At 39.9% G+C, this 27469-nt stretch overlaps 4 protein-coding genes and 1 long non-coding RNA gene across 5 annotated transcripts in view; all 5 read right to left on the reverse strand.

Moving 5' to 3' along the window:
* Positions 1-252: 252 nt before the first annotated feature.
* Positions 253-1390, reverse strand: LOC104442214. Its single transcript, XR_005550611.1, has 2 exons — positions 1258-1390; positions 253-641 (listed from the first exon to the last, which is right to left on the reverse strand). It is a non-coding gene; the product is annotated as an uncharacterized LOC104442214 (long non-coding RNA).
* A 2495-nt stretch (positions 1391-3885) lies between these two features.
* The window catches only part of LOC104443244 (disease resistance protein RUN1-like), a 52035-nt gene continuing 28451 nt past the window's right edge, over positions 3886-27469 (reverse strand). Inside the window, exons 1-8 of the transcript XR_005550610.1 lie at positions 9253-9574; positions 8795-8902; positions 8527-8657; positions 6829-7457; positions 6574-6708; positions 6089-6205; positions 4530-4786; positions 3886-4446 (exon numbers count right to left, since the gene is read on the reverse strand). The gene's annotated coding sequence lies outside the window, so the exon portion shown is untranslated. Of the gene's footprint in view, positions 4447-4529; positions 4787-6088; positions 6206-6573; positions 6709-6828; positions 7458-8526; positions 8658-8794; positions 8903-9252 lie in introns of the transcript that reaches the window.
* Positions 22466-24049, reverse strand: LOC120292646 (disease resistance protein RML1B-like). The gene is made up of 3 exons (XM_039310934.1): positions 23628-24049; positions 22789-23074; positions 22466-22711 (listed from the first exon to the last, which is right to left on the reverse strand). Exons 1-3 carry the CDS (start codon positions 23660-23662, stop codon positions 22466-22468), a joined length of 567 nt encoding a protein of 188 aa, XP_039166868.1. The 5' UTR covers positions 23663-24049.
* Positions 24047-25022, reverse strand: LOC104442200 (disease resistance protein RUN1-like). The gene is made up of 2 exons (XM_010055559.3): positions 24898-25022; positions 24047-24722 (listed from the first exon to the last, which is right to left on the reverse strand). The coding sequence occupies exon 2, from the start codon at positions 24548-24550 to the stop codon at positions 24047-24049; it is 504 nt and encodes a 167-aa protein (XP_010053861.2). The 5' UTR covers positions 24551-24722; positions 24898-25022.
* On the reverse strand, positions 25035-25508 carry LOC120292647 (toll/interleukin-1 receptor-like protein). The gene has a single exon (XM_039310936.1). It carries the CDS (start codon positions 25506-25508, stop codon positions 25035-25037), a length of 474 nt encoding a protein of 157 aa, XP_039166870.1.

Here is a 27469-nt window from a genome sequence, read left to right on the forward strand (position 1 = left end):
CTCTGTCCTTGTTCAATGGATATATCAACTCGGATCCCTTCACCTCACTGCATGTTGACCCCTTTCTTCTTTAACTTTTTCTTCTTCCTGCTGTTTGTCTTTCTCTGTTCTCTTTCTACAAATGGGAAACAGAATAGGGAGTACTGTGAAGTGCCTCTGTTTTCCTTTCCTGCTAGAATTGGAAGAGTAATGGAAACTGACACTAAACTTCAATTATAATTGCAGAAACAAGAACATAAAGTGGCAAGAGAGTTCAAAACCCAAGATCTGCATACAAATTTAGAATGCCAAATAATGCAAATCGATCATACAACTAACAATATCATGATCACAGGGAACAATCTTGATTTTAACATAAGGGCTACCAAGAAAGACATTTGAATAATTGACAAACAGCTTTTTAGCAACTGTCCTAGCTATCAAAATACGTTCTCTCTAGAACAAAAGAACTTCGAATGGGAAGGAGACTCTGCATATGCGTCCTTTGTTTCTGATGTCAAGATGTTCAATCTTTGGCGTCAGGAATCACATAACTATGGTTGAAAATTTCCTCAAGTTCATAAGGAAATTGCTGTCAGTGTCAATCCTTCAACAAAACAGGAGTTGGATGGATATCATTCCAGAGTCTCAAGCTGCCTCAACTGTCAAGAACAATAATTATAAATTGCAGCATTCATAAACTGCATCAATTCATATAGCTGCTTTAGAAACTGAAAAACTATCTCTAACAAAGGCATTAACAACTCCTGCAAATTGGTGCAACATCATGAGGTCACTTTGTTATCCACTAAATCGATTACTACCAAATCTTTTAGAGTAGCCTTGACAAAAACTCTCACAAAGCAAGAACAACGTCCAGCTCTGCCTTCATTCTGGTGCCAAAACAAACAGTCCATTTAAACAATCACTTCATTCTTAATCTCAAATCAAAACTACCTCCACATATGATTCTCTTTGGATGTCCCAGATTAAAATGACATCATCTCTTTCGTCATACATAGCATGCTATAGCATATCTTGCTATTTTGAAGGTCCAGAATGAGCATTGGAACAAATCCACATTGCATAACGTAAAAATTCTAATGCTTGAATGAATAAAACATAAAATCTGAAACTGATTTTTCCAGACGGGATTGATTTGATCGATATTCTGCCCTCAGTCAAATTCGACACGTAAGACTCATCAAGAATCCAAAATAGCCAGGGAAACTTGTGAAGAGAATATGGCAGTGTATCAAAAATATGTTAATGACTTACCATGAAAAGAATTCTTAAGGGATTGAGATAACCGAAGTTAGAGGGTTTCCTTGAAGAGTATAACATGGCTTATTTGAGGCAAACTGTTCTTCCATTTGAGCATCCTCATGGATAAAATGTAATCGAAAGTATCGGCGGAGATGAATAAGCATAACCAAATAGTTGTCAAGGGAGGAAGCAAATCATCTTCAAACTCAGTACTTCGAGAAAATTACAACTCAGATTTGTTAGTGATAGTCATTGATAGGTTATCTACTATCAACAATCTTACCTGATGGCTATGACATGTAATGTTCTTAGAAGGCATTCCGATGACTTTTTGGTATTATCAAGAGAGTGAATTTTTCCCGAAGCATCATGGCATCCTCCTCCATTAGCTTCCCTGGTGCTTGAATCACGTAAGAGAAGGAAAAACAATACGCTAATCGATTAAATTCGACCTAAATATTTCATGTAAAAGGAAAGGAGACGAGGAAAATAATCCTGATTAAATATCAAACCTCCTCCGTACGTCACTAATATCAAATGGTAATACATTAACAATAAACATTTTTAGCTGGGGAAAGTCTTTAATACTTACTAATTTTATTGACATATTTGTAATTCTATTGTAGTGCCCGCTTGCATAATTTGGAAGAAAAAAAAATCGAATCACTAACTGATTTGTGGATGCGTTGGTAAAAACATTTTTTAGTTGGTGTTTTACTAACCACGCCCGTATCATGATGTCCGCAGAAGAGATGGCTACAAACAATCGCCGTAGCCAGAGTCCTCGACTTGATCTTGTCCGGCGGGTGCTTCGGCCTCGCTCGAAACCCCTTCCCCCAATCCTCAGTGAAGAGACTGCCGTCGCCGGAGACGATTCCAGCAGCAACCTGACCGAGAGGGGACCCCCTGGAGACAGCCCATGTGCAGGGGGCTTCACCAGATTCAAGTACTCTCTGCAACCCGCCCTTCAAAAGCCACTTTGAACAGGAATCGTGGATGAATAAGCTCCCAGCAATTTTACCACACAAAAAGACCCATGCGATTTGTTCCTTCTCGTCGTGCTTCTTCGAAGCATCATCGACCGCCGAAGGAGCTGGCTGGACTTTATCTGGAATTGACAGCGAAGAATGACGTTGCCGCACGTGCTGTTTTCGAACTCGTCTACCCTGTTTTCTCAACTTCGACATTACGGGTGGCGCACGCACTAGGACTTGGACCTCCTGAACATCAAGACCGAAGTTTGTCAGATGACTTGAAAAGAGAGATTGGCGACTGAGGCCGTAAAGCGGTGGGAGATGGAGACAACAGCAATGAATAGCGTGATTTGCTTTACTTACCTTTTCTAGGGAAAATTATATCGTTACATCTCGCAGGTTAGGCAAGCACGAGAGGTCTGGTAATGTTTCAAAGGATGGGCACCCCCGGAGATCTAATACTTTCAAGTTTTTCAATCTCTCAATGCCTTTAATTTCGCATAGATTGCGGCATCCCCTAAAATCTAATTCCTCTAGATGTGTTAAGTGCGAAACGTCCACTCTTACAAGGGGCTGACAGTGCTGTAGATCTAATACGTCTAAGTTTTTCAACTTTTCGAGGCCTGAAAATTGAACATCATTCACCACCCGTCGCGGTGGCTCAGCTGGGTAGGCGCTAGACTTCCATCGAGGAGGTCTAGTGTTCGAAGCTCTTATAACGCAAATTGCAGAAAGGCTAGCTTGAGACTCTTAGCGACTTACCCGGTGGTACGTGTGTGGTGGCTAGCACGTGTCGCCCCAGTGGTTTACCTCCAGCTGCCGGTCGTGCGGGGTTCCCTAAGTCAAAAAAAAAAAAAAATTGACCATCATTCAATATTGGACCATTTGGCCATAACCACAACCTTCTCAAAGATTCTAGATGTTCAAAGCCGTCAAGGTTGGACAACTTCAAGCATCCAGGTGCAGTAAATGTTGCTAAGGATTTTAATCCCTCTCAAAGATTCTAGATGTTCAAAGCCGTCAAGGTTGGACAACTTCCAGCATCCAGGTGCAGTAAATGTTGCTAAGGATTTTAATCCCTCTAGACCCCTGATCTCTGTCAGCTTTCCGCACCGTCCAAGATCTAATTTCGACAAGAATTCCAATCTTGAAAAACTCGGTAACTCTTTCAACTCACCACAATTGTAGAAAGAAAGTTCCAATAGTCCTGAGGGAAGCTCCGGCATGGATTTCAACAATGAGTAACTCACGACAGTTAGCTTTTTTAGGTGGGTTAAATGAGAAAGTTGAGGAAATGTGCGATGCTGACCGATGACTTTCAAAACTGAAAAAGAGGCAGGAAGCTCGGGCAGCGATTGAAGCAACCAGCAGTGGTCTAACTCAAGAACCTCAAGACGAGATAGCTTATTGAATGTGCCATGGAAGCCCAAAACACCTTCCTCTCCTAATCGAAAGATCTTCAGTGAAGACAACCCATCTTTATGAATTTGCCCTCCTAGACTATCGCAACCTACGGCATCTAATACTTCAAGGTTGCCCAACTTGCTAACAGTACTTGGTAAATTACTCAATTTTAAAAATCAGCAATATACAAAAATTCCAAAATTTTCAAATCCCTAATGGAATCAGGTAATTTGCAAATGCTTGCATTCGACTTTAATTTTCTCACATACCATAGTTGATGCTATCATACTCGATGCTATGATAACAAGGGTAATTAAATCCACATAACAAGCGCTGCAATTTCACGAGGGATCCAATACTGTCTGGAAGTTTACTTATCCCGGGGCAAAACCTCAAGTCAAGGGTCAATAAATTTACTAGATGGCTAATTGGATCGGTAAGTCCAACCAATGATATGCAACCAGCGGCATAAAGCACCTCCAGCTTCTTCAAAGAACCTATACATGGTGGAATTTTTACTATAGCAGTCTGACCTATGTAAAGCTCCTTCAGTTTATGGAGGAATTTTTACTATAGCAGTCTGACCTATGTAAAGCTCCTTCAGTTTTTCCAACTCGCTCATTTCTTGGGGTAGCTCTTGGAGTTGACAACATTCCTGCAACTCCAAAAAGACAAGGCCCTTGGCTGCTCGAATAGAAGGGTCAATTTGCTTCAGATTCTCACATGACGAAATATCTCTAAATTTTGGAAGGGCTGACAGATTGGGAGTAACTTTTAAATGCTGGCAATAGCTAATATCTAGAACCTTCAACTGCTTCGCCACCTGCAAAACAAAATGATTGATAAATTTTCGCTAAGAATAAGTCATTCGAAACAAAAGACAAAACAAGATGATCTCCTTTTGACCTTAAGATGATTCCAACCTTCCCAAAGCTCTGAAATATCACTTCCAGATAAATTTAGTATGACCAATTTCTCCAGACAAAATATTGGTGCCCACGAATGCATCACAACCCCTCCACATGAGCCATCGTAACTCAGGAAGCAAGCTTCTGGAAGTTTTTTTTTTTCCCTTCCCGCTGTTTACATTGTCTGTTCTTGTTTTGTTGCAACAAATGGGGAAAAGAAAAGAGAATACTGTAAGGTGCCCCTGTTTTCCTTTCCTGCAGAATTGGAAGAGTAATGGGCACTGACTATGGAGTTCAACTTTAATTCCAAAAACAAGAAACTATATTGACCATGGATGTCAAAACTCAAGATCGGTACAAGTTTAGAACGCCAAATAATGCAAATCGAACATACTACACTGTACTTCCGTACTTAATTAACTAATGCTAACAATCTCATGATCAGGGTGAACGAATTTGATTTCACCGTAAGGGCGACCAGAAAAGACATATGCATCCTTGACAAACAGCTTTTTAGCATCTAGTCAGCGACTGTCCTAGCTATCAAACTACGTTCTGTCTGGAACAAAAGAATTTCGAATGGAAACGTTGAATATTGACTTAGTTCATGCCTAACCTTGATACTCCGCATGTACTCTCTCTATTTCTAATGTTAGGATGTTCATAAAAAAGTAGCTGTCAAGAGTCGATCCTTCAACAAATCAGGAGTTGGAAGGATATAATTCTAGAGTCTTGAGCTGTGAACTGAATTACTAATTGCATCCTTCATAACTGCATCAACTCAAATAGATGCTTAAGAAACTGAAAAACTATCCCTAAGAAAGGCATTAACAGCTCCTGCAAATCGGTGCAACATCATGACATCGACTTGTTATCCCCTGAATCGATTAGTATCAAATCATGCGGTGCCAAAACAAACAGTCCATTTACAGAGTCACTTCATCCTTAATCTCACATCAGGACCACCTTCACATATTGTTCTCTTTGGTTCACATGTCCCAGATTAAAATGACATTGCTTCTTTTATCGTATATAGCATGCTATACTATATCTTGCTATTTCGAAGGTCTAGAACGAGCATCAGTGGAACAAATCCACCTTGCATAGCGTAAGATTCCTAATGCTTGAATAAAAGTAAAATAAAATTGGAAGATGATTTTTCCAGATGGGATGAATTTGATCGAAATTCTGCCCTCGGTCAAATTTGACAGGTAGATTTTGTCAAGAATCCAATATGGCTAGGGAATCTTGTGAAGAAAGTATAGCAGTGTATCAAAAACACCCTAATGACTAACCATGAAAAGAATTGTTGAGGGACTGAGATAACAAAAGTTGAAGGGTTTCCTAAAGAGTACATATGGCTTATTTGAAGCAGCTGTTCTCCCATTTGAGCATCCTCACGGATAAAATGAAATCGAAAGTATCAGCGTAGGTTTATAAACATAACCATATAGATGTCAAATGAGGAAGGAAATCATTCTTCGAAGTCAATACTTCCAGAAAACTATCACTCAGATTTGCTAGTGATAATAGGTTATCCAAGATCAATAACCTTACTTGATGGCTATGACATCCGATGAACTTCGAAGGCATTCTGATGACTGTTGGCATTATCAAGAGAGTGATTGCTCCGAAGCATAATCGTGTCATGCTCCTTCATTAGCTTCCCCGTTCCTTGAATCACGTAAGAGAACAAAAAGAATACTCTGTTGTCATGGAAAATTTTTAAATTTGACCTAATTATTTTATGTAATTTATTTGGTGATTAAATATCAAACCTCCTCATTCGTACGTTGCTAATATCAAATGGTTAATACATTAACTGCAGAAAAATTTCTTGTCGGTGAAATATTTAATAGTGACGGAAATTCGTAACTTACTAATTTATTGACATATTTGTAGATCTATTGATAGCCTGCGCTAGTACAATTTTAAAAACAAAAATTGATCACTAACTAATCTAAGGGTCGTTGGTAAAATCATTTTTGAGCTGATATTTTACTAATCGCACCTATAAAATTTGGAAAAGGTCGTTAATTTACCGATTGATTTAATCTTCGGTAAATCCTTCTACTTTTCCTTGTAAATCTGTTATTGACTCCTCCCACGATCCAGAGCACGATACCCCTGAAGCATCGTGTCAACTGCCACGACCAGCGTCCCCATTCCTTGAACTACTTAAAAGACAAAAAAGTAGAATAGCAGGCTATCAAGAAAAATGGTGTTATAGAGTAGGAAAGGCTGATGAAATTTGGCAATGCAGCTCGACCATGAACAGTGTGACTTGCTCTATTTACCTTTCAAAGCCAAAACGTGAATTGTTCCTGAAATTGAGGCGGTACTGCTCGACTCATCGGAGTATTCTTCTCATAGACCAATTGTTTCTCTGTGCTGCAGTAGTGCAATGAACGTATAAAATTCCGATAAGTTGCATTGCTGAACGCCTTTTAGAGTTTAGATGCCTCAATTCCTGGAGCTATGTGATCTCCACAAGTACATGCGAGATTGACCCCCATCATTTCATTAAATCTTCGAATTTCAACAGATGTGGACGATTTGCCGAGGCTCAGAGTCGAATCCCTTATTTGTACACTTATGCAACCTTGTCAAGTCCCTGAATATCACTAAGCTTCGAGCACCCTTTAATGTTTAGAGGGCGAAATTCTAAAGGAAGCAAATGTTAAGTCAAGGATGTCATCGACGTCCTCTCTCTTGTCAAGGAAGCTGCTTTGCTTGCCGGAAGATACCTCCACAAACCCTGAATCTCTGTTCCTCGTTCAATGGATCCCTTCACCTCACTTCATGGTCACCCATTTCTTCTTTAACTGTTTTTCTCTTCCTGCTTTTTGTCTGTCTGATCTCGTTCTGTTGCCACAAATGGGAAAAAAGAGAAGAGGGTATTGTAAAGTGCCTCTGTTTTCCCTTCCTGTAGAATTGGAAGAGTAATGGAAATTGACGATGGACTTCGATCATAGTTGCAGAAACAAGAACATAAAAGTGGCCACAGAGTTCAAAACCCAAGATCCGCATGCAAATTTAGAACGCCAAATAATGCGAATCGAACATGCTACTCTATACTTTTATACTTAACTCTTAACAATATCATGCCAAGAAAGACATTTGAATCATTGATACACAACTTTTTGGCCTTTAGTGAGCAACTGTCCTAGCTATCAAAATACGTTCTCTCTGGAACAAAAGAATTTTGAGCAGAAATCCTGAGACTCTGCATATGCGTCCTCTGTTTCTAATGTCAGGTGTTCAATCTTCCACATTAGGAATCATATAATCATGAATCATGGTTGATATTTTCCTCAAGTTCATAAGGAAATCGTTGTCAAGTGTTAATCCTTCAACAAATCAGGAGTTGGATGGATATCATTCCAGACTCTCAAGTTGCCTGAACTGTCAAAAACAAATGGCTGCTTCGAGAATGAAAATCTATCCCTAAGAAAGGTATTAACAGCTCCTACGAACTGGTGCAACATCATGAGATTGATTTGTTATCCACTAAATTGATTACTACCAAATCTTTCAGAGTAGTCTTGATACTAAGACTCCCACAAAGCAAGAACAATGTCCAGCTCTGCCTTCATTCTGGTGCCAAAACAAACAGTCCATTTTCCCAGTCACTTCATTCTTAATCTTACATCAGAACCACCTCCACAAATGGTTCTCTTTGGTTTACATGTCGATGTCGCTAATTAAAATGACATCGTTTCTTTCTTCATAAATAGCATGCTATAGTATATCTTGTTATTTTGAAGGTCCAGAATGAGCATCAGCAGAAAAAACCACATTGATAACGTAAAAATTCTAATTGCTTGAATGAATTAAACATAAAATCTGAAGCTAATTTTTCCAGACGGGGTGAATTTCATCGACATTCAGCCCTCGGTCATATTTGACCCGTAAATCTCATCAGGAATCCAAAATGGCCTGGGAATCTTGTGAAGAGAATGTAGTAGTGTATCAAAAATATATTAATGACTTACCGTGAAAAGAATTCTTGAGGGATTGAGATAACTGAAGTTGAGGAGTTTCCTTGAGGAGTACAATATGGCTTATTTGAGACAAATTGTTATTCCATTTGAGCATCCTCATGGATGAATGTAATCTAAAGTATCTGCGTAGGTGAATAAACATAACCAAATAGATGTCAAGGAAGGAAGCAAATCATTCTTCAGACTTGCTTTGAGAAAATTACAACTCGGATTTACTGGTGATAGTCATTGATAGGTTATCTAGGATCAGCAATCTTACTTGATGGCTGTGACTTGTAATGTAGTTAGAAGACATTCCGATGACTTTTGGCATCATCAAGAGAGTGATTTTTCGGAAGCATCATGCTAACCTCCTCAATTAGCTTCCCTGGTGCATGAATCACGTAAGAGAAGGAAAAACAATATGCTATTGTTATGGAAAACGATTAAATTTGACCTCATTATTTTATGCAAGGGGAAGGGAACCAAAAGGAAAATAATCAAACCTCCTCTTTCGTACATCGCTAATATCAAATGGTTAATATATAAACTATAAACATTTTCATTTGGGGAAATCTTTGATAATAGAAGAAATTCGTAAGTTATTAATTTTATTGACATATTTGTAATCCAATTGCAGTGCACGCTTGTATAATTTGGAAAAAAAAAAATTGATCACTAACTAATTTATGGGTGCGTTGGTAAAATCTTTTTCAGTTGGTGGTTTAGTAACCACACCTGTATCAACTTGATCTTTTCCCCCGGGTGCTTCGGCCTCGCTTGAAACCCCTTCCCCCATCCTTGGTGAAGAGCCTGCCATCACCGGAGACGATTCCAGTAGCGACTCGACCGAGAGGGGAACTTCACGGTGTTATTCACTGTTCCTTCTCGTCGTGCTTCTTCGAAGCATCATCCGCTACCGGAGGAGCTGGTTCGACTTATCTGGATTGACCGCGAAGAATGACGTTGCTGCTTGTGCTGTTTTCGAACTCGATCTCCTCTGCTTTCTCAACTTTGACCTCCTGAACATCAAGACTTGAAAAGTGAGATTGAAGACTGAGACCGTGACGTGGCGGTACATGGAGACATCAACGATCTATTTTATTGAAGAAATTTGGCCTCAAAAAATTTTGGCTCTGAGAAAAAAATTGATCTTTCCATCTGAGAATGGTATTGCTTTTGCACGGTTGTCCATTTCTTCTTGGACTTTTTGCCCTTTCCTTCAACACCGAACCTCTTTCTCTCTAAATATACATTAAAAAAGTTAGGATCATCTGTGCCATTCCCTTTACTAGTCTTGACAGACCAAATCGATCATAACCCTTCATATTCTAGTGCATTTTGCCAGATCTTCTATGCAAAATGTCATCCATCACAAAGATTTTCAAGGTTTTTGATGAACAATTTGAGATTTTTTTTTTCTTCTTGCAATTTAATGCTCATTAATTCTCCGGGATTTGTAGGAATTCTCAGGGTGATGATTAACTTTTTACTCCTTTTACATAGACCAAGTGCAGATACTAAATTAAAATTTGATTATTGAAATGTGACAAGGAAATCTGCATGGGTCTCATCATATCTAACGGTCGGCAATCAAGCGAAGGTGCGTGTCTGAATGCTGGGTTCATTGAAAACTCCCGGTGGAAAATACTAATAGGGAATGGACAACAATTCACTCCGCGACCGTTGGGTCAAAGCGATGGGCGAGGGGAAAAAGAACTGATGTAGTTGTCGCACCACCACATGAGTGGGCTGGGGTGCGCCACAGTCGAGCACGAGGCCCAATAAGGAGGAAAGTGGGTCTGTGGGCAGACCGCATAACCCCCAAATCGTGAGCCCAGTTCTTAGTGGAATCTCATCTAGAGTTGGCCATAATACCCAGTGGGTCCCAGCAGATGCCCAGCGGATGCCCAGCGGATGTTTATATGGACCTCCCAACTGCTGGGGCCATGAGATTGCACTGGCGGAAACGTAGGATCTATATAAATCAAGAAGACCAAACCCCATTTGGACCGTTAATAATGTGGCCCTCGTGGTGAGAACTAAATATCCACTTAAATAAAACTGCCTGGTGAATTCAAAAATCAAAGACTGCTTGCATGTGATCATCGGTGGTGGGCTATAATTATCCACATTGATTTATTTTTTCAGAACTAAATGGTCTCTGCAAATTTATCTCAATCTTTAAAATTTTGATAAATTTGTCTCTCCTGCAATTTAATTTCCAGCCATGTATTTTCCAGTCCAAAATCAACAAACAACCATTTTATAATATTTATTGATTCAATTCGATCCATATTTAAAGATACTTCACTTTTCCGGTGAGATGCATTCATAAAGTTTGACAAGTCTATTCCTCTATGTTCATAAAATACCATTCATATCATTCATTTTGGTATAAGGCTGAATAGAAATGAGATTTTCTGGTTATTATTTCTTCGACGAAGGAGGAAGTGAGGCCTATTGATCTTCTCAATGAAATGCACAGCCTAAAAAAGACTCACTGATTAATGTATAAAGGCATTTTCTCTAGAAATGCAACTCTTGGTGTATTTATTTCTTTTTCAATGCACGATTTTTATGTAATCCAAATAGTCTCTTTTCGTTTCTAAAAAGGCAAATTCAAACGCAACTAACTAATAAAAGAATAATTGAGAAAAAAACCCTCTTTTATTAAAATAGGTTATCAATAAAATAAACACATCACGGAAAGAAGCACGCATTACTAATGCACAGAAGCCTATATAAATAGGTTACCAAAATTTTACTATTAATTAAACACATTAATGATGTGCATGTATATTATCCGGATTGGACCTAGGTCGGTAATATTTGAGCTCCATCAAAGAGCAAACTAATGGTGTCGAGACTATTACAGAGGATTCGCCAATAATCAATTACTCATAACGAGACCTCAAGAGGTTACGTAGAGAAGGCGAATTACACGAACCTTGTGCTAATTAAGCTGTGAAATTAACTCATAAAATTCCAGTCATGTTATCAATTGGGCAAAAACATTTAATCTCAGAACTAGACATGAGGCAGGCAGCGTTGTGGTCCGAGGGGTGGAAGCTTTGGCAACTCGGAAGAAGAGAATTGAAACTCATCCAATTCAGCCGAAGGCTGGATTAATGGTCACAACGATCGTAATAATTGCCAGTAGCAACATTTGTTACTTGCAAGAATGAATAATCTCGCAGAGCAAAGAATGGAGTGGAAAATGCGAATCCAAGTTCGGTTGAGGTATCTAGTAATTCTTCATCTTCTCTAGAAAAAGTTTCACTTTTTTTTTTTTTAATACATAATGTGATGAAGGATTCTCGATTCATTTGCAGCTCCTTTTTTTTTTTTTATGGTTGACTAATTACTATTGAACATAAAAAAAGATCATTATTAAAAATTATATAATCGTGGTCTCCTCTACGGTGAATGTGCAAGTGGGAAAAGTTACCTAATCAGTTTTAAACTTTTCAATTTTACTATTTTAGTCTTAAACCTTTGCACTACATTATAATATAGTTCTTCCAACAGATTTTCATGGAAATTGATGACAAGATAGTCTAGTCATCATCACCCTTGCTATATGGCATGATATTACCACATTAGTAATTTCAAGCGAAAATTGGTCAAAAAAACTACATTCCAATTTCGCACAAAAGTTCAAGATTAAATTGGCAAAAATGAAAATCTTAAAACTAAATTGGAATCTTTAAGACTCGATTGATTGGATAATTTTTCTTTTTGGGAGAGAGACCTGATGACGGCCTCGATGCTTGCTGCACGAAGCATGACGCCTAGGTTCAAGCCAAAACAATGAGTTTCGACATCAATATATCCAGCTTGTTCTTCATCAAATCACTTGATGACTAGTTGTTGGCCCCCCGCATCCGCATCCGCATGGACATCTTATGAGGATGAATGCGGGATAGCTTGTCACCGGTGAACGGTAGCTTTACACGTCTATAGATGAAGAGAAAATGGCGTAAGGGACAAAGGGTCAAAAGAAAGAATAGACACCAAATGTGGTGAAAACATCTGAGTAAAATTAATGTGCCTGCAAAGGCTATGTTGTTTCTCAATTTCACTAAACCATCTCTTCATTCACAAGCCAACTGTAATTTCTGCTCCGAGGTTTCGGGGGAGGAGATTGTGCGGGATCAAATGCACTCATGTTAGCTATAATATCAACATTTGCTTTTATAACAGAAAGTGCATATCTAGATTAACTCTCTCATTGACCGTTCTAGGACAATAACATCACAAATATTTTGGCTTGTCAAATGTACCAATCGACATCAATGATGAAGAAATCATATTGTTGGATGGTTTAATTTGAACTTTTATTTATAGACAAGGTCATATCGCCCACATAAACATATGGGAGCTGTAACATTGAGTCCTGAGGGGTTCGTGCAGACGACTCTCTTAAGTCAGGAGTGCAGCCAAAACTTTACTGAGCTGCATGGCCAACTTCAAGAACTCCGGAGGGCGAATGTTTGAAGGAAGTAAACGCTAAGTTGAGGACATCCTCTCTCTTGTCACGGAAGCTGCTTTGCTTACCGGAATATACCTCCACAAGCCCTGAATCTCTTTTCTTGTTCAATGGACATATCAACTCGGATCCCTCCACCTCACTTCGCGATCACCCCTCCCTTTCAACTTTCGTGCTCTGTCTTTGTCTGTTCTCGTTCTGTTGCAACAAATGGGAAAAAGAATAGAGAGTATTGAAGGTGCCTTTGTTTGCCTTTCCTGTAGAATTGGAAGATTAATGGAAACTGACAATGGACTTCAATTATAACTGCAGAAACAAGAACATGAAGTGGCCAGACAGTTCAAAACACAAGATCCACGTACAAATATAGAACGCCAAATATTGCGAATTGAACATATTACCCTATACTTCCATACTTAAATTAATTAATGTTAACATTATCATGATGAGGGGAACCGAATTGATTTTACCATAAGGGCGACCAAGAAAGACATTTGAATCGTTGAAAAACAACTGTGACCTTTTAGTGAGCATCCATAGTAGCTATCAAAAGAATTATGGTTGAGACTGGCATATGTGTCCTCTGTTTCTAATGTTAGGATGTTCAATCTTCGGCATTAGGAATCACGTAATTATGGTTGATATTTTCCTCAAATTCATAAAAAAAAAAAAAATTGCTGACAAGTGTTAATCCTTTAACAAATCAGGAGTTGGATGGATATAATTCCAGAGTCTTAAGCCGCTGGAACCGTCAAGAACAATAATTATAAATTGAAAACTTCATCAACTGCATCAATTCAAGTAGTTGCTTCAAAAACTGGAAAAATGTCCCTAAGAAAAGGTATCTAGGGCTCCTGCAAATTGGTGCATTATCATGAGATCAATTGTCATCCACTGAATCGATTACTACCAAATCATGCCGTGAGGTGACATTGAGGAATCTCCATCTTTTAGAGCAGTCTTGACACTAAAACTCTCACAAAACAAGAACAACGTCCAGCTCTGCCTTTCTTCCGGTGCCAAAACAGTCCATTTACAGTCACTTCATTCTTAATCTAACATGAGAACCACCTCCACATAGTGTTCTCTTTGGTTTATATGTCTCAGATTAATATGACATCGCTTCTTTCTTCTTACATGGCAAGCTATAGCTATTTTGAAGGTCCAGAATGCGCATTGGCGAAACAAATCCACATTGCATAGCGTAAATATTCTAATGCTTGAATGAATAAAACGTAAAGTCTGAAGCTGATTTTTCCACAGGTGATGAATTTGGTTGATATTCTGCCCTCGGTCAAATTTGATGCATAAGTCTCATCAAGAATCCAAGATGGCCAGGGCATCTTGTTGAGAAATTACAGCAGTGTATCAAAAACATTTTAATGACTTGCCACAAAAGAATTCTGAAGGGACTGAGATAACTGAAGTTGAGGGGTTTCTTAAAAAGTACATATGGCTTATATGAAGCAATTGTTCTTCCATTTGAGCATCGTGACAGATAAAATGAATATTGGCATAGGCAAATAAACATAATCATCTGGATGTCAAGGAGGAAACAAACTATTCTTCAAAATCAGTGCTCCCAAAAAACTACAACTCAGATTTGGTTGCAATAGTCATTAATAGATTAATAGCTTATGGAGGATGAGCAATCTTACTCGATGGCTATGACATCTCAAGGCATTCTGATGCTGTTGGCATTATCAAGAGAGTGATTTCTCTGTAGCATCATTCCATGCTTCTCCATTAGCTTGCCCATTCATAGAATCACGTAAAGGAAGGAAAACAAAACGCTGTTGTCAAGGAAATTGATTAGATTTGACCTGATTATTTTATGTAAAAAAGGGAGACAAAAAGACAATAAGCCATCTTTTTATCTGGTGATTAAATATCAAACCTCCTCTTTCGTATGTTGCTAACACCAAATCGTTAATACATTAGCCATAGAAAATTTGAGTCAGCAAAAATTATCTAATAATGGAAGAAATTTGTTTTGTTTTTGTCTGATCATATTCTAGATATATTGCTGTGTAGGTTGCAAAACCCCGCTTCCTCATTCACGCATCTCCACCCCACACCAAATGAGAAGAGTGGCCACTGGGGTAACCCCCATTGGTTAATGGAAGAATTTCGCAACTTACTAATTAATCGACGTACTTGTAGATCTATTGACAGTCTACACTAGTACAATTTGACAAAAAATTGGTCACCAACTAATTTAAGGAAACATTGGTAAATCTTTTAAATGGTTGGTATTTTACTAACTGCACCTCTTGTGAATGTATTATTGACTCCTCCCACGATCCAGAGCACGATACCCCTGAACCATCGTGCTTCCACGACCAGCGTCTCAATTTTTTGAACTACTAAAAAGACAGAAGTGGAATAGCCGGCCATCCAAGAAAATGGTCTTTATCAAGCTGGAAATGCTGATGAAATTTGGCAATGCATCTCAACAATGAACAGGATGACCTGCTTTATTTACCTTTTGAGGGAAACGTGAATCGTTCCGGACATTGTGGCCATTGTGCTTGACTCATCGGAGCAATCTTCTCACGGGCCAACTTTTTCTCTCTGCAATAGTAGTGCAATGAACGTATGAAATTCCGATAAGTTGCATTGCTGAACGTCTTGGTTTCTGTTGAATTATCATGATTTTTAGGATCCGATTATTAGGAATATTCAATCCTGATTTTTGGGTCCTAATTATTAGGAAATAGCTGTAAATAATTAGTTAGGATATGATTTATTAGTATCCCTTGATTTGTGGGATTAGAGCTGTTTTTACAGATCTGTTTTTCCTAGTCAGTACTTGTAGAAGTCCTATAAATAGTTTTGTAATCCTAGTACAAAAATATTGAGAATTATCACAATTCTTTTCTCTAAATTCTTCATGGTATCAGAGCATTAGGCTCATTTTTCTGGGAAAATGTTGCAGAGCATCCTTCATTGATGCAATAATCTTCCAATCACAGCCTTCATTGCTGGATTTGTCTTTGTCCTTAACAATCTGATCGCAACTGTCATTGTTGTGATCCCTTTTTTCCTTCTTTGCTTCTAAACTTGTCCCAATTTTTTTTTTCTCTAAAACCTCATTCACTTGCAGCAGCCTTTACTGCTTCTGTTTTCTCTTGCTCTTCCTTTCCAAGTACTTTCTTTGTGCCTGGACTTATCCATGTCTGAGAGAAAATTGATTGGAAATACTTCGGGTCAAAATGAGGAGGCCAATACCAACCATATGACCGGAGATCTACAAAATGTGAGAGCAACTTATAGGCTGAATGAAAAGAATTATCTCAAATAGTCACAATTCATCAAGACCTATTTGAAGGGTAAAGGAAGACTCAGCCATCTTCTTGGAACAGGTCCAACACCAGAAGATCCCACGTTCAACGCATGGGATGAGGCAGATTCAATGATCATGTCATGGCTTTGGGATTCAATGGATCCAGCCATAAGTGATACATGTATGTTTCTCAAAACTGCAAAGGAAATTTGGGATTCTATTCGCAGGACTTATTCGAAGGCTCGAGATGCAGCACAAGTATATGAAATCAAGGTAAAGACAAGTGCAACAAAACAAGGGAGCAAAACGGTGACAGAATATGCCAATTCCCTTCAAAATCTATGGCAAGAACTCAATCATTATCGAGTATTTGAGATGAAGTGTGCAGATGATGCTGCAACTCTAAAAACCTTCATTGAAAAGGATCGAGTATATGATTTCTTGGCAGGTCTTAATTCTGAATTTGACCAAGTCGAATTCAAATACTTGGAAAAGAAGAAATCCCTTCTTTGGAAGAGACAATCTCTCTAATCCGGGCGGAAGAAAGTCGAAGGGGAATAATGCTAGAGCCTCAAGGCTGTGGAAGGCTCAGCATTAGTAACTCGCAATGCGTCAACACAAGAAAGAGGAAGGGTGGATACTTCAAAGTCCACATGGAAGGATAATCGAGACAGTTTGTGGTGTACCTACTGTAAGAAGCCAAGGCATACAAAGGAACGTTGCTGGAAACTGAATGGCAAACCAGCAACCTCAAGCCGAGAGTGGGGAAACAAAGGAGGACAGCCAAGGCCCCAGGCTCATCTAATTGAACAGACCAACCAGCAAATCAATCACGGTGAAGGACAGGTGAAAGAATCCTTTAGCAATGAGGAAATAGAAAGAATTAAAGGGTTTTTAGGGTCTCTTGATAAACCCTTTGGTGCATGTTCCTTAGCACTCTCAGGTAAGTCTCCATTCTCTTTTAGTTTAAATGCCTCAGAAAAACTTTCAAATGAAGCTTGGATAATAGACTCAGGTGCCACTGATCACATGACTCACACTTCTCATTTTTTTAGTACCTACACCCCTTGTCCAAGTAATAGAAAAATAGGGGTGGCAGATGGTTCTTTGGCCACGGTTGCAGGAGTTGGTGATGTCTATGTTACGCCTGTTCTCACTCTAAAAGATGTCCTCCATGTGCCAAAATTATCAGCCAACCTAGTCTCCATACAAAGGCTCACCAATGACCTCAAATGTTGTGCAATTTTTTACCCTACCTCTTGTGTTTTTCAGAACAGGATTCGGAGAGGAAGATTGGACTTGCTAAGGAAAAGAATGGGTTGTATTATCTGGAGACGCCGAGGATTTCAAAAAGAGTCATGAACAATTCACCCTTGTCATTTCTTAGTGCTTCAAATAAGGATGTCATTTGGCTTTATCATTTTCGTTTTGGTCATCCATCTTTTCGTGTCTTAAATATCATGTTTCCTTCTTTGTTTAAAGGACTAGATATGAGTCAATTCCAATGTGATACTTGTGAATTTGCTAAGCACACCCGTGTATCTTTTCCTATAAGCAACAAAAGAAGTTCTCATCCTTTTGATTTGATTCACAGTGACATTTGGGGACCTTCCACAATTCCAAATATCTCAGGGGCTCGATGGTTTGTTTCTCTAATCGATGATTGCACTAGGGTCACATGGATATTCTTACTCAAACACAAATCTGATGTAAGTAGTATTATTCCTAATTTTAATTCTATGATTCAAAATCAGTTTGGAGTTAAAATTAAGAACTTTAGATCAGATAATGCTAGAGACTACTTTAATCATATCTTGTCAACTTATTTCCAAAAGGAAGGGATAATCCATGAGTCATCTTGTGTAAACACACCACAGCAAAATGGGGTGGCTGAAAGGAAAAATGGTCATTTGCTCAACACTACTCGAGCGCTATTGTTTCATGGAAATGTCCCTAAGTCTTATTGGGGGGAAGCTGTTCTTACATCTACATACATGATTAATAGGTTGCCATCAAGAGTATTAGATTTCAAAACTCCTATGGCAGTTCTTTCTAGCTTCTATCCACATTTCAGGACAACAAATAATCTCATACCTAGAGTCTTCGGTTGCACCTCTTTTGTACATGTTCATAATCAGCAAAGGGGAAAACTAGATCCTAGAGCAATCAAGTGTGTCTTTCTTGGTTACTCCGCTACACAAAAGGGGTATAAATGTTATCATCCTCCTTCTCGAAAAACCTATATTTCAGTTGATGTTACATTTGTAGAAAACAAACCTTACTTTCCACAATCTTATCTTCAGGGGGAGAAGTCATTAGCTGAAGATAAAGACTTTGAGGTCCTTAATCTTGACTTACCTCCTAATAATCTTCCAATCCGAGCTCCCACTTCTGATCAACCAATCCTTAATCAATCAGCCTCCAATTCTAATCAACGAGCTCCTCATGAATCAGTTTCTGATGAATCAGTTCGTGCTACGTTAATTTCAGACCCACTCTCTACAATTGAGCCTATTCCGGAACAAGAGTCCACTCCCATATCTCCTCGTATTTATGACTCTATGAGATTTCCTCAGGTATACTCAAGAAAGACAATTGTTCCAGACCAAACACAAGTTCAAGATTCCCATCCGAGTTTTGCAAATGAATTTCCGGTAAGTTCTGACTCTCCTTTGCATAAACAGTCAATTGATATGCCTGAAAATGACTCGCATCTTCCCATTGCTGTTAGAAAAGGTACTAGAGAATGCACAAAGCGACCCTTATATCCACTATCTCACTATGTGTCACTTGACCGCCTATCACCATCTCATAAAAATTTCATTGTGAGTCTAAACACCTTTTCCATTCCAAATACTTTATCTGAGGCATTGTCTAAAGAAGAATGGAGGAATGCAATGAGAGAAGAAATGGATGCACTAGAAAAAAACCAGACTTGGGAGATTGTCGAAAAACCTAAAGGAAAGAATCTTGTGGGCTGCAAATGGGTTTTTACCTTGAAATACAAAGCTGATGGTTCTCTTGAGAGATATAAAGCACGATTGGTGGCAAAAGGTTATACTCAGACTTATGGAGTAGATTATCGGGAAACATTCGCTCCGGTGGCAAAGATGAACTTTGTGAGAATTCTACTCTCTTTGGCAGCTCATTTTAATTGGCAACTTCAGCGGTATGATGTGAAGAATGCATTCTTACATGGAGACCTAGAAGAAGAGATCTACATGAGTATTCCACCGGGATTTGAAGGAGAAAAAACAACAAACAAAGCATGTAGATTACGGAAAGCACTATATGGGCTCAAGCAATCACCTAGAGCCTGGTTTGGGAGATTTTCCAGCTATGAAAGCTTCAGGCTACAAACAAAGCCAAGGTGATCATACCCTCTTCATTAAGCATTCAGCAAGAGGGAGAGTAACAGCACTTCTAGTGTATGTCGATGATATTATTGTCACTGGTGACGATGATGAGGAGAAACAGTAGCTAAACGTGTTTGATTAAAGAGTTTGAAATAAAAGAGCTAGGAAGACTCAAATACTTCCTTGGCATTGAAGTTTCTTACTCTAGACATGGAATTTTTGTCTCACAAATGAAGTATGTGGTCGATCTCTTGAAGGAAACTGGAAAACTTGGTTGTAAACCAGTAGCCACACCTATTGAGCTTAATAAAAAGCTTGGAGATGCAAAGGAAGAACCTGCTGTAGATCGAGAAATGTATCAAAAATTGGTTGGGAAACTTATCTATTTGGCTCATACTAGACCTGATATTGCCTATTCAGTAAGTATGATTAGTCAATTTATGCATGATCCAAGAGAATCACACTTACAAGCGAGTCAATCGAGTGCTACATTATTTAAAAGGAAGTCCAGGAAAAGGAGTCCTATTCGAAGAAATCAAAAACGATGCTGCAAGCTTATACCGATGCTGACTATGCAGGATCTATGGTGGATAGAAGGTCAACATCTGGTTATTGCACATTTCTTGGCGGAAATTTAGTGACTTGGCGGAGTAAAAAACAGAATGTAGTTGCAAGATCAAGTGCTGAATCAGAATTTCGAGCAATGGCCCAAGGAATATGTGAGCTATTATGGCTTAAAATCATCCTAGAAGACTTGAAGATCAAGTGGGAGGGTCCTATGAAGCTGTATTGTGACAATAAATCAGCAATTAATATTGCTCATAATCCTGTACAGCATGATAGGACGAAGCATATTGAAATTGACAGGCATTTCATCAAAGAAAAGATAGAAGAGGGGTTGATCTGCATGTCCTACATACCTTGGGAGATCAACTAGGCGATGTGCTAACTAAAGGACTTAATGGTGGGATCTTTCATGAAATAATCTTCAAGCTGGGAATGGAAGACATCTATTCCTCAGCTTGAGGGGGAGTGTTGAATTATCATGATTTTTAGGATCCGATTATTAGGAATATTCAATCCTGATTTTTTGGGTCCTAATTATTAGGAAATAGCTGTAAATAATTAGTTAGGATATGATTTATTAGTATCCCTTGATTTGTGGGATTAGAGCTGTTTTTTACAGATCTGTTTTTTCCTAGTCAGTACTTGTAGAAGTCCTATAAATAGTTTTGTAATCCTGGTACAAAAATATTGAGAATTATCACAATTCTTTTCTCTAAATTCTTCTTTCCTCAATTTCTGGAGCTCTGGAATCTCCACAAGGTCATGCGAGATTAAACCCCATCATTTCATTTAATCTTCGAAATTAGACTGGATGTGGACAATTTCCGAGGCTCAAGCTGAATCCCTCATTTAAACACAACGGGACTTTCTCCGGTCCCGAACATCACCAAGCTTCGAGCACCCTCTAATGTTCAAATGTCTCAGGTTATCAAAGCACAAGAGGCTTGGGAATTTTTCAATGGATCTGCATCCCTCTATATCCAATTTTTCCAAGATTTTCAATCTTTCAAGACCTTTAATTTCGACTAGATTGTGGCATTCACGAGTACTTAATTGCTTCATATGTGTTAATTGTGAAAGGTCCGGTCTTATAAGGGACCGACAATACCACATCTGCAGCTCTTCCAAGATTTTCAATTTGTCAAGGCCTCGAAATAGATCATCATTCAACGTCGGAGCATCGACCCGAGAACATACTCATACACAAGAATCTCAAAGACTCAAGATGTTCAAGGCCTTCAAGGTTGGACAACTTCGAGCATCCAGATACATTTAGCTTTGCTAAGGATTTTAAAGCTCCTAGACCCTTGATTTCTATGAGCTCGCTGGACGAACCGAGATCTAATTCGACAAGAACTTCAAACTTGACAAATTCGGTAACTCTGTCAACTCATCACAACCGTGGACGTGAAGCTCCACTAATCCTAAGGGAAGCTCTGGCATGGATTCTAGCCATTGGCAATCCACAATAGTGAGCCCTTTTAGGTGGATTAAATGAGAAAGTTGAGGCAATGTGTGATGTTGACGGGTGATTTCCAAAACCGTTAAACGGGTAGGAAGCTCGCAGCGATCGAAAATTGTCACAACTAGTTAACTTAAGGTGTTGCGAGAGAAGGGAGCTTGCGATTGTTTGTGGCAGCGATTGAAGCATCTGGCAGTCATATAAATCAAGTGTCTCCAGATGAGATAGCTTATCAAATGCATCAAGGAAGCCAGAAATGCATGTCGAACTTAATCGAAGGATCTTCAGTGAAGACAACCCCTCTATGGGAATTTCCCCTCCCAGAGTCTCGCATTCCGTAGCATCGAATTCTTCAAGGTTGCCCAACTTGCTAATCGTGCTAGGTAAACTACTTAATCCTTCATTATAAGCAATATTCAAAATTTTCAAGTTTTTCAAATCCCCAATGGATTCAGGCAATTCCAAAATGCTTGAATTTGACAAGTTCAATTCAATCAACCACTCCGACTTTCCAATTGAGTTGGGATATTAGGAGAGCATGATCAAATTGGGAACTTTTGGATTCTTCACTCCGTTTAATAACAAGCGTTGCAATTTCATGAGGGATCCAATGCTCTCTGGAAGTCTACATAACCTGATGCAATAGCTCAAGTCAAGGGTTGACAAATTTACCAAATGGCTAATTGAGTCGGGAATTTTAACCAGTGATTCGCAACCACGAGCATTAAGCATCTCCAGCTTCTTCAAAGAATCTATCCATGGAGGAATTTCCTCTATAGCGGTTTGTCTTATGTTAAGCTCCGGCCCAGTTGTTCCAAATTGCCCATTTCTTGGGGCAGCCCTTGGAGTTTCTCACATCCTTGCAAGTTCAAAAAAATGAGGCCCTTGGCTTTTCCTATAGAATGGGGAATTTGCTCCAGTTTATTACATCCTTCGAGGATTAATATCTCTAAATTTTCAAAGGCTGAGAGATCAGGAATAATATTTAAACAACGGCAATAAGTAAGATCTAGAACTTTCAACTGCTCCGCCACCTGCAAAACAAAACAATTGATTTTGCTAAGAATAAGTTATTAGAAACAAAAGACAAAACAAGATGCTCTTCTTCGACCTTGAGATGACTCCAACCTTCCCAAAAATCTGAAATGTCACTTCTTGATAAATCAAGTATGACTAGTTTCTCCAAACAAAAACTAGTAGCCACAAATGCAGGACATCCCTTCCACACAAGCCATCGTAAATTAGGAAGCAAGCCTTCAGAATCTCCTATCAATTTTGCACCATATACCGCAAGGAACCTTAAGAACGGTAGTGTCTCAAATTGCCTCGGTTGTGAATTTCCTCTGCGACTTGTCTTCGTCAAGACAAAGGGCCTGAATACGAACTTTTGGAATTCCCTTCACAAATGTTGCATCAAATCGGGTAACATTGGACCCATATATATCACTTTGCCTTAACACTATAGTTTTGAAGTTGACGCTTATGTTGGACCAGATTTTGTCATATATGCGATTATCTATTTTTACATGATGAAATTTCTTCCCTTCTTTTGTTTATGCTATTTGCTCCTTTTTCTTTTCCTTCTCTTATCCGATTAGAGAACTAGTGCAATAGTCATTTCTGGGGAAAGGAAAAAGAAAAAAGGGGAGGGAGGGGGCAGTGGTTAACACGATGGCTACATCGAATAACGACTTAGAATCAATCAATACTAACTCCAAGTGCACGAGTAACCACTAAGCAGCAGGGATTTATTGTTTAAACCCAAAGTTTTCTTTTTCTTTTTCTTTTCAACTCGATAGAAAATGTCTACTATGGTTAGATGCTAAGCACATCACTTCCGAGTCACATCAAGGATACAATACAAGGAGAGTGATCTCAACTGTGAGGTCGAACAATTCATTCCAATTAAGATAATTCATGTCCAAGCAAAACAATAGAGGTAACGGTTACCTTATATCTCTGAAGTACTGCCAAGGCTTCCTCATGGACCCACAACCTACTTCGATTCAAAGGCACAGAATAATCTTCGTCACGAACAATTTTTCTTCCAAGATCTCTCAATTGGTCATGCATCCTCAACTCTCCGTCATCTTCAATTTTTATTAGAGACATAACACTCAACGTGTCAATCCCCAACCTTGAAAAAAATCCACTGGCTTCCCACATGTAGGATACAATTTTTAAATTACTTCCAATAAAGAAACAAGCAATATCCAAAAATATTTGCTTTTCCTCCTCGTTTAATGCTTCATAACTTATCTTCAACTTTTCTTGCACTTCCTCATGTGGTACTTTCCGTAACTTCTCTAACGCACCTCGCCAAAATTCTTTATCTTTCCCATACAAATATGAACCTATAACTTCGAGAGCTAAGGAAGCCCTCCGGTAGTGGACACGACAGCACGAGAGAGAGATTCAAATTCACACGGAGGAGAGTCCCTCATAAAGGCATGTCTACTGAGTAATCTCAGTGAGTTATCCTCATCAATTTCCTTAAGTTCATACTTGCATTTCACCCCAGCTTCATCAAGGATGGAACTTATCCTTGTAGTAATGATTATCCTACTTCCCATCTCAAACCAGTCAGGTTTCCCAACCAAAGCTTTGAGTTGATCCTTATGATTCACATCATCCAAAAGAATTAGGACTTTCTTGCCTTTAAATCTAGATTCCATAATCCTAATTCCTTCATCTAGACTAGACACTAGATTGTTCGTTTTCAGTATATCAAAGATTAATTGATCTTGCAAACATGAAATACCCTTGCGCCGCGAGGATTCTCGAATATCTGGAATGAAACTACGATGCTGAAATTTGTCAGAGAGCTTATTGTAGATGACCTTGGCTAAAGTTGTCTTACCAATACCCCCCATTCCATGAATGCCAACAATTTGCGTGGCACCGGGTTTATCATCAAGCAATTTCAAAATATCATTCACAGCATTATCAATTCCAACAAGTTGTTCAGTAACAACCAGCTGAAAGGCCTTCTTTAACTCCCTCAAAACTTTTCCTACGACTTCTTTTACCAATTCTCCTTCGTAGCTGTTTATAAATCATTTGAGCTAAAATGCATTAGAAGAACAATCATATTTTTTATCTCATCACTACAACGCTCCAGCATATAAGAGTAAAAAACACAAGCACAAGTTGAGAGACACACGAATGTGTAGTCTCAGCTGAAAGAAAGCAAGCAAGACTTCGGTAGAAAATAAAATACCCGCTAGCAAATCTGTCTGATTCCCACCCCTTTAGAGAAGCCACCTCTTGGAGTGCTTGTTTCCACTTCGCAACATCTTCTTCCAAATACTTCCTACTTAAACGGGAGAAAGTCTTTCCAAAGCTTCGTATTTGGTATCACACATGGGCCGGTTCAACCCGGTAAAATATGGGCAAGACAAAGTGCCCACTCTTCATGCACTTTGTCATCTCAACGAGCTCTTGAAGGCACCATTTGCTTGAAGCGTAATTCTTAGAGAGAATCGGGATGGAGATCTTACTGTTATTAATGGCCAAAATAAGATTGGTCCCGATCTTTTCACCTTCGCGAAGCTCATTGTCGTCTTTAAACACACGGATTCCAGCATCCACGAGCTTGTTGTAGAGGTGATCCACAAAGGTTTTGCGAGTATCCTTGCCGCTAAAGCTCAAGAACACGTCGTAGCAGTCACTTCCTGCCGAAGCAGCGGATGAATCAGACGCGCCCGTATCATCTGCTACTCGACGGGGGCTCTCCTTCTTGTTCTTGACAAAATTGTATGCGAGCACAGAGAGAAGAACCGACGCGACCAACACCGCAAAAGAAAGCCCAAAAACTAGATCAAGCTTCATTTTCGCTTCTCCAATAACTAGTGAGCCGATCTCTCTGTGAATGTCTGCCTCTATTGGGGTTGCCCACTAAGATGCCCGTGGAAATATGCACATGGATCGGGAGGGGAAAAGTGGACAAATTAATAAAAAATCAACCATGCCCTGTCTTTTGGGTAAGTGGGATTTGGCTGTCCATGGCGCCCAGTGCTTTGATCCGAAAATCTGCGTGAGAAAAAACTCCCTCGCAGGTCCAGTCCGGTCTAATTTTTTAAAAAAAAAAGGGAAGTCCACAAGCTCACAAGCCCAAATCCGGCCTTGAATCGCCCAAAACCCTACCCGTTTTTAGACCCGGCTCGTACCTCCTCTCTAGGGCTTCCTGGCGGCGGTGGCACGGCGAGGCACGGCGACGCTGTGCCGGAGGTCGGTCAGGCGGGGGCTCGGCTGCTGCAAGTCGCAGGCGGAGAAGAGGCGGAGGAGCGGCTACCGGCGGGCGGAAGCGCTGCAAGGGGTTGCAGACGGACGGGCTGAGGACGGAGGCGCTGCAAACGAGCTCGCGGATTGCTGCGGCGTCGCGGGGCGAGCGGCGGTGGCCGGCGTTCGGAACTCGCCGGAAGGAGGAAGGCAACTGCTGGTTTGCTGCAGCGTCGGCGTTCGCAGATCGCCGGAGAGAAGGAGTCGGCGGCAGCAGGTGTCGGTGACTGGCACGAGGACGCAGCAACCGGCAGAGGTCGCGGGTGCTCACGGCTGCTCGCGGAGGTGCAGCGGTGCTCGTGGGTTGCCGCAAGTCGTGGCAGCAGCGTCGACGTGGCAGACAGAGGCGGGGACGCGACTTCGGGGGCGCGGGGCGGCGGTGAGGCTCGGTGGCTCGGCTGCCGGCGTTGGGTTGCAGGCGGTGGGTGCTGCAGGAGGGTCGGCGAGGAAGAAGAAGAAGCCTCGTTCTTGTGTTTTTCTCCTTTTCCTTTCTTCCTCTCCGGTCTCTGTCCCCCAGCTCTCTGTCCTTCGCCCCTCTCTCTCTCAAGCTCGCTCTCCGGTGTTCTCTCCCTCTCTCTTCTCTCTATTCTTTGCTCGATCCTCCCTCCTTCTCCCTCTCTCTCCAGCTTTTCCTTCTCGCTCTTTGCTCGCGAAGATGGGAGGGAGAAGGCAGGCTGGCGTGGGCTTCTTCTTGTGACGTTTGAGCTCTCAAATACTTATATCATCATTTAATTTGCCTGTGCTTCATGATATATATAATACCCGGTGACAGGTGTTTATTTTGTCCGTATGACGTTCATGTGGAATGAAGGCTTTTTGTGACCATGCGCCGTCGAGTTTTTAGAAAATTCCCACTTCAAGTGAGGGGAAAGTAAGTATAGTCTTTTCCTTGTAATTTTGGAAGATTACTTAACTATAGTGTAGCTTTTTGAATGAGTTTGAACACATCTAAACGTTGATAACTTGCTATAGCATCTAAAGCGAACCCGAACTAGACTTACAGGCCAAATTGCATAGCTTTTTTAATGAACTTGGGTGTATTTGAAAAAGTTAAAGCAAGTCAAACTAGATTTTCCATAAAAAAAAAAAAAGGAAAACTTAAAGCGTCCCGCTTATGTTTTGATTCTTTGCGTGTGTAGGCGCTCAAAGAATGATTGGCATCTTTCTTTTTTTCCCTGATTGGATGACTTTTGGAATGAGTGCTACGAACGCTAACATTTTCGATTTTGTATTTTTACGCTAAATCAGAAGACTAAGATTGGCAGAGTAAGCAATGCGGCAAGCTTTTTATTGGGTGTTAGGTAAAGATTTCAAAAATTGATCTTTTTACTTGTTGTGTTTGCTCCTAGAATGAGGTGCACTATTAAGTTGCTGAGCTTGCACGAATCCAAGGAAGATTTGAGAGTGGACCTAGATGGAGATCCTTTGTGCCTAAAAGGAATTCTCTTCCCTTTGCCCTTTGTTTTTGAAACACAAGCAATTTTCACCGTGGTATGCACGAGAATAGACTT

Source organism: Eucalyptus grandis, chromosome 4 (genome assembly GCF_016545825.1).
Source record: "Eucalyptus grandis isolate ANBG69807.140 chromosome 4, ASM1654582v1, whole genome shotgun sequence".
NCBI lineage: Eukaryota > Viridiplantae > Streptophyta > Magnoliopsida > Myrtales > Myrtaceae > Eucalyptus > Eucalyptus grandis.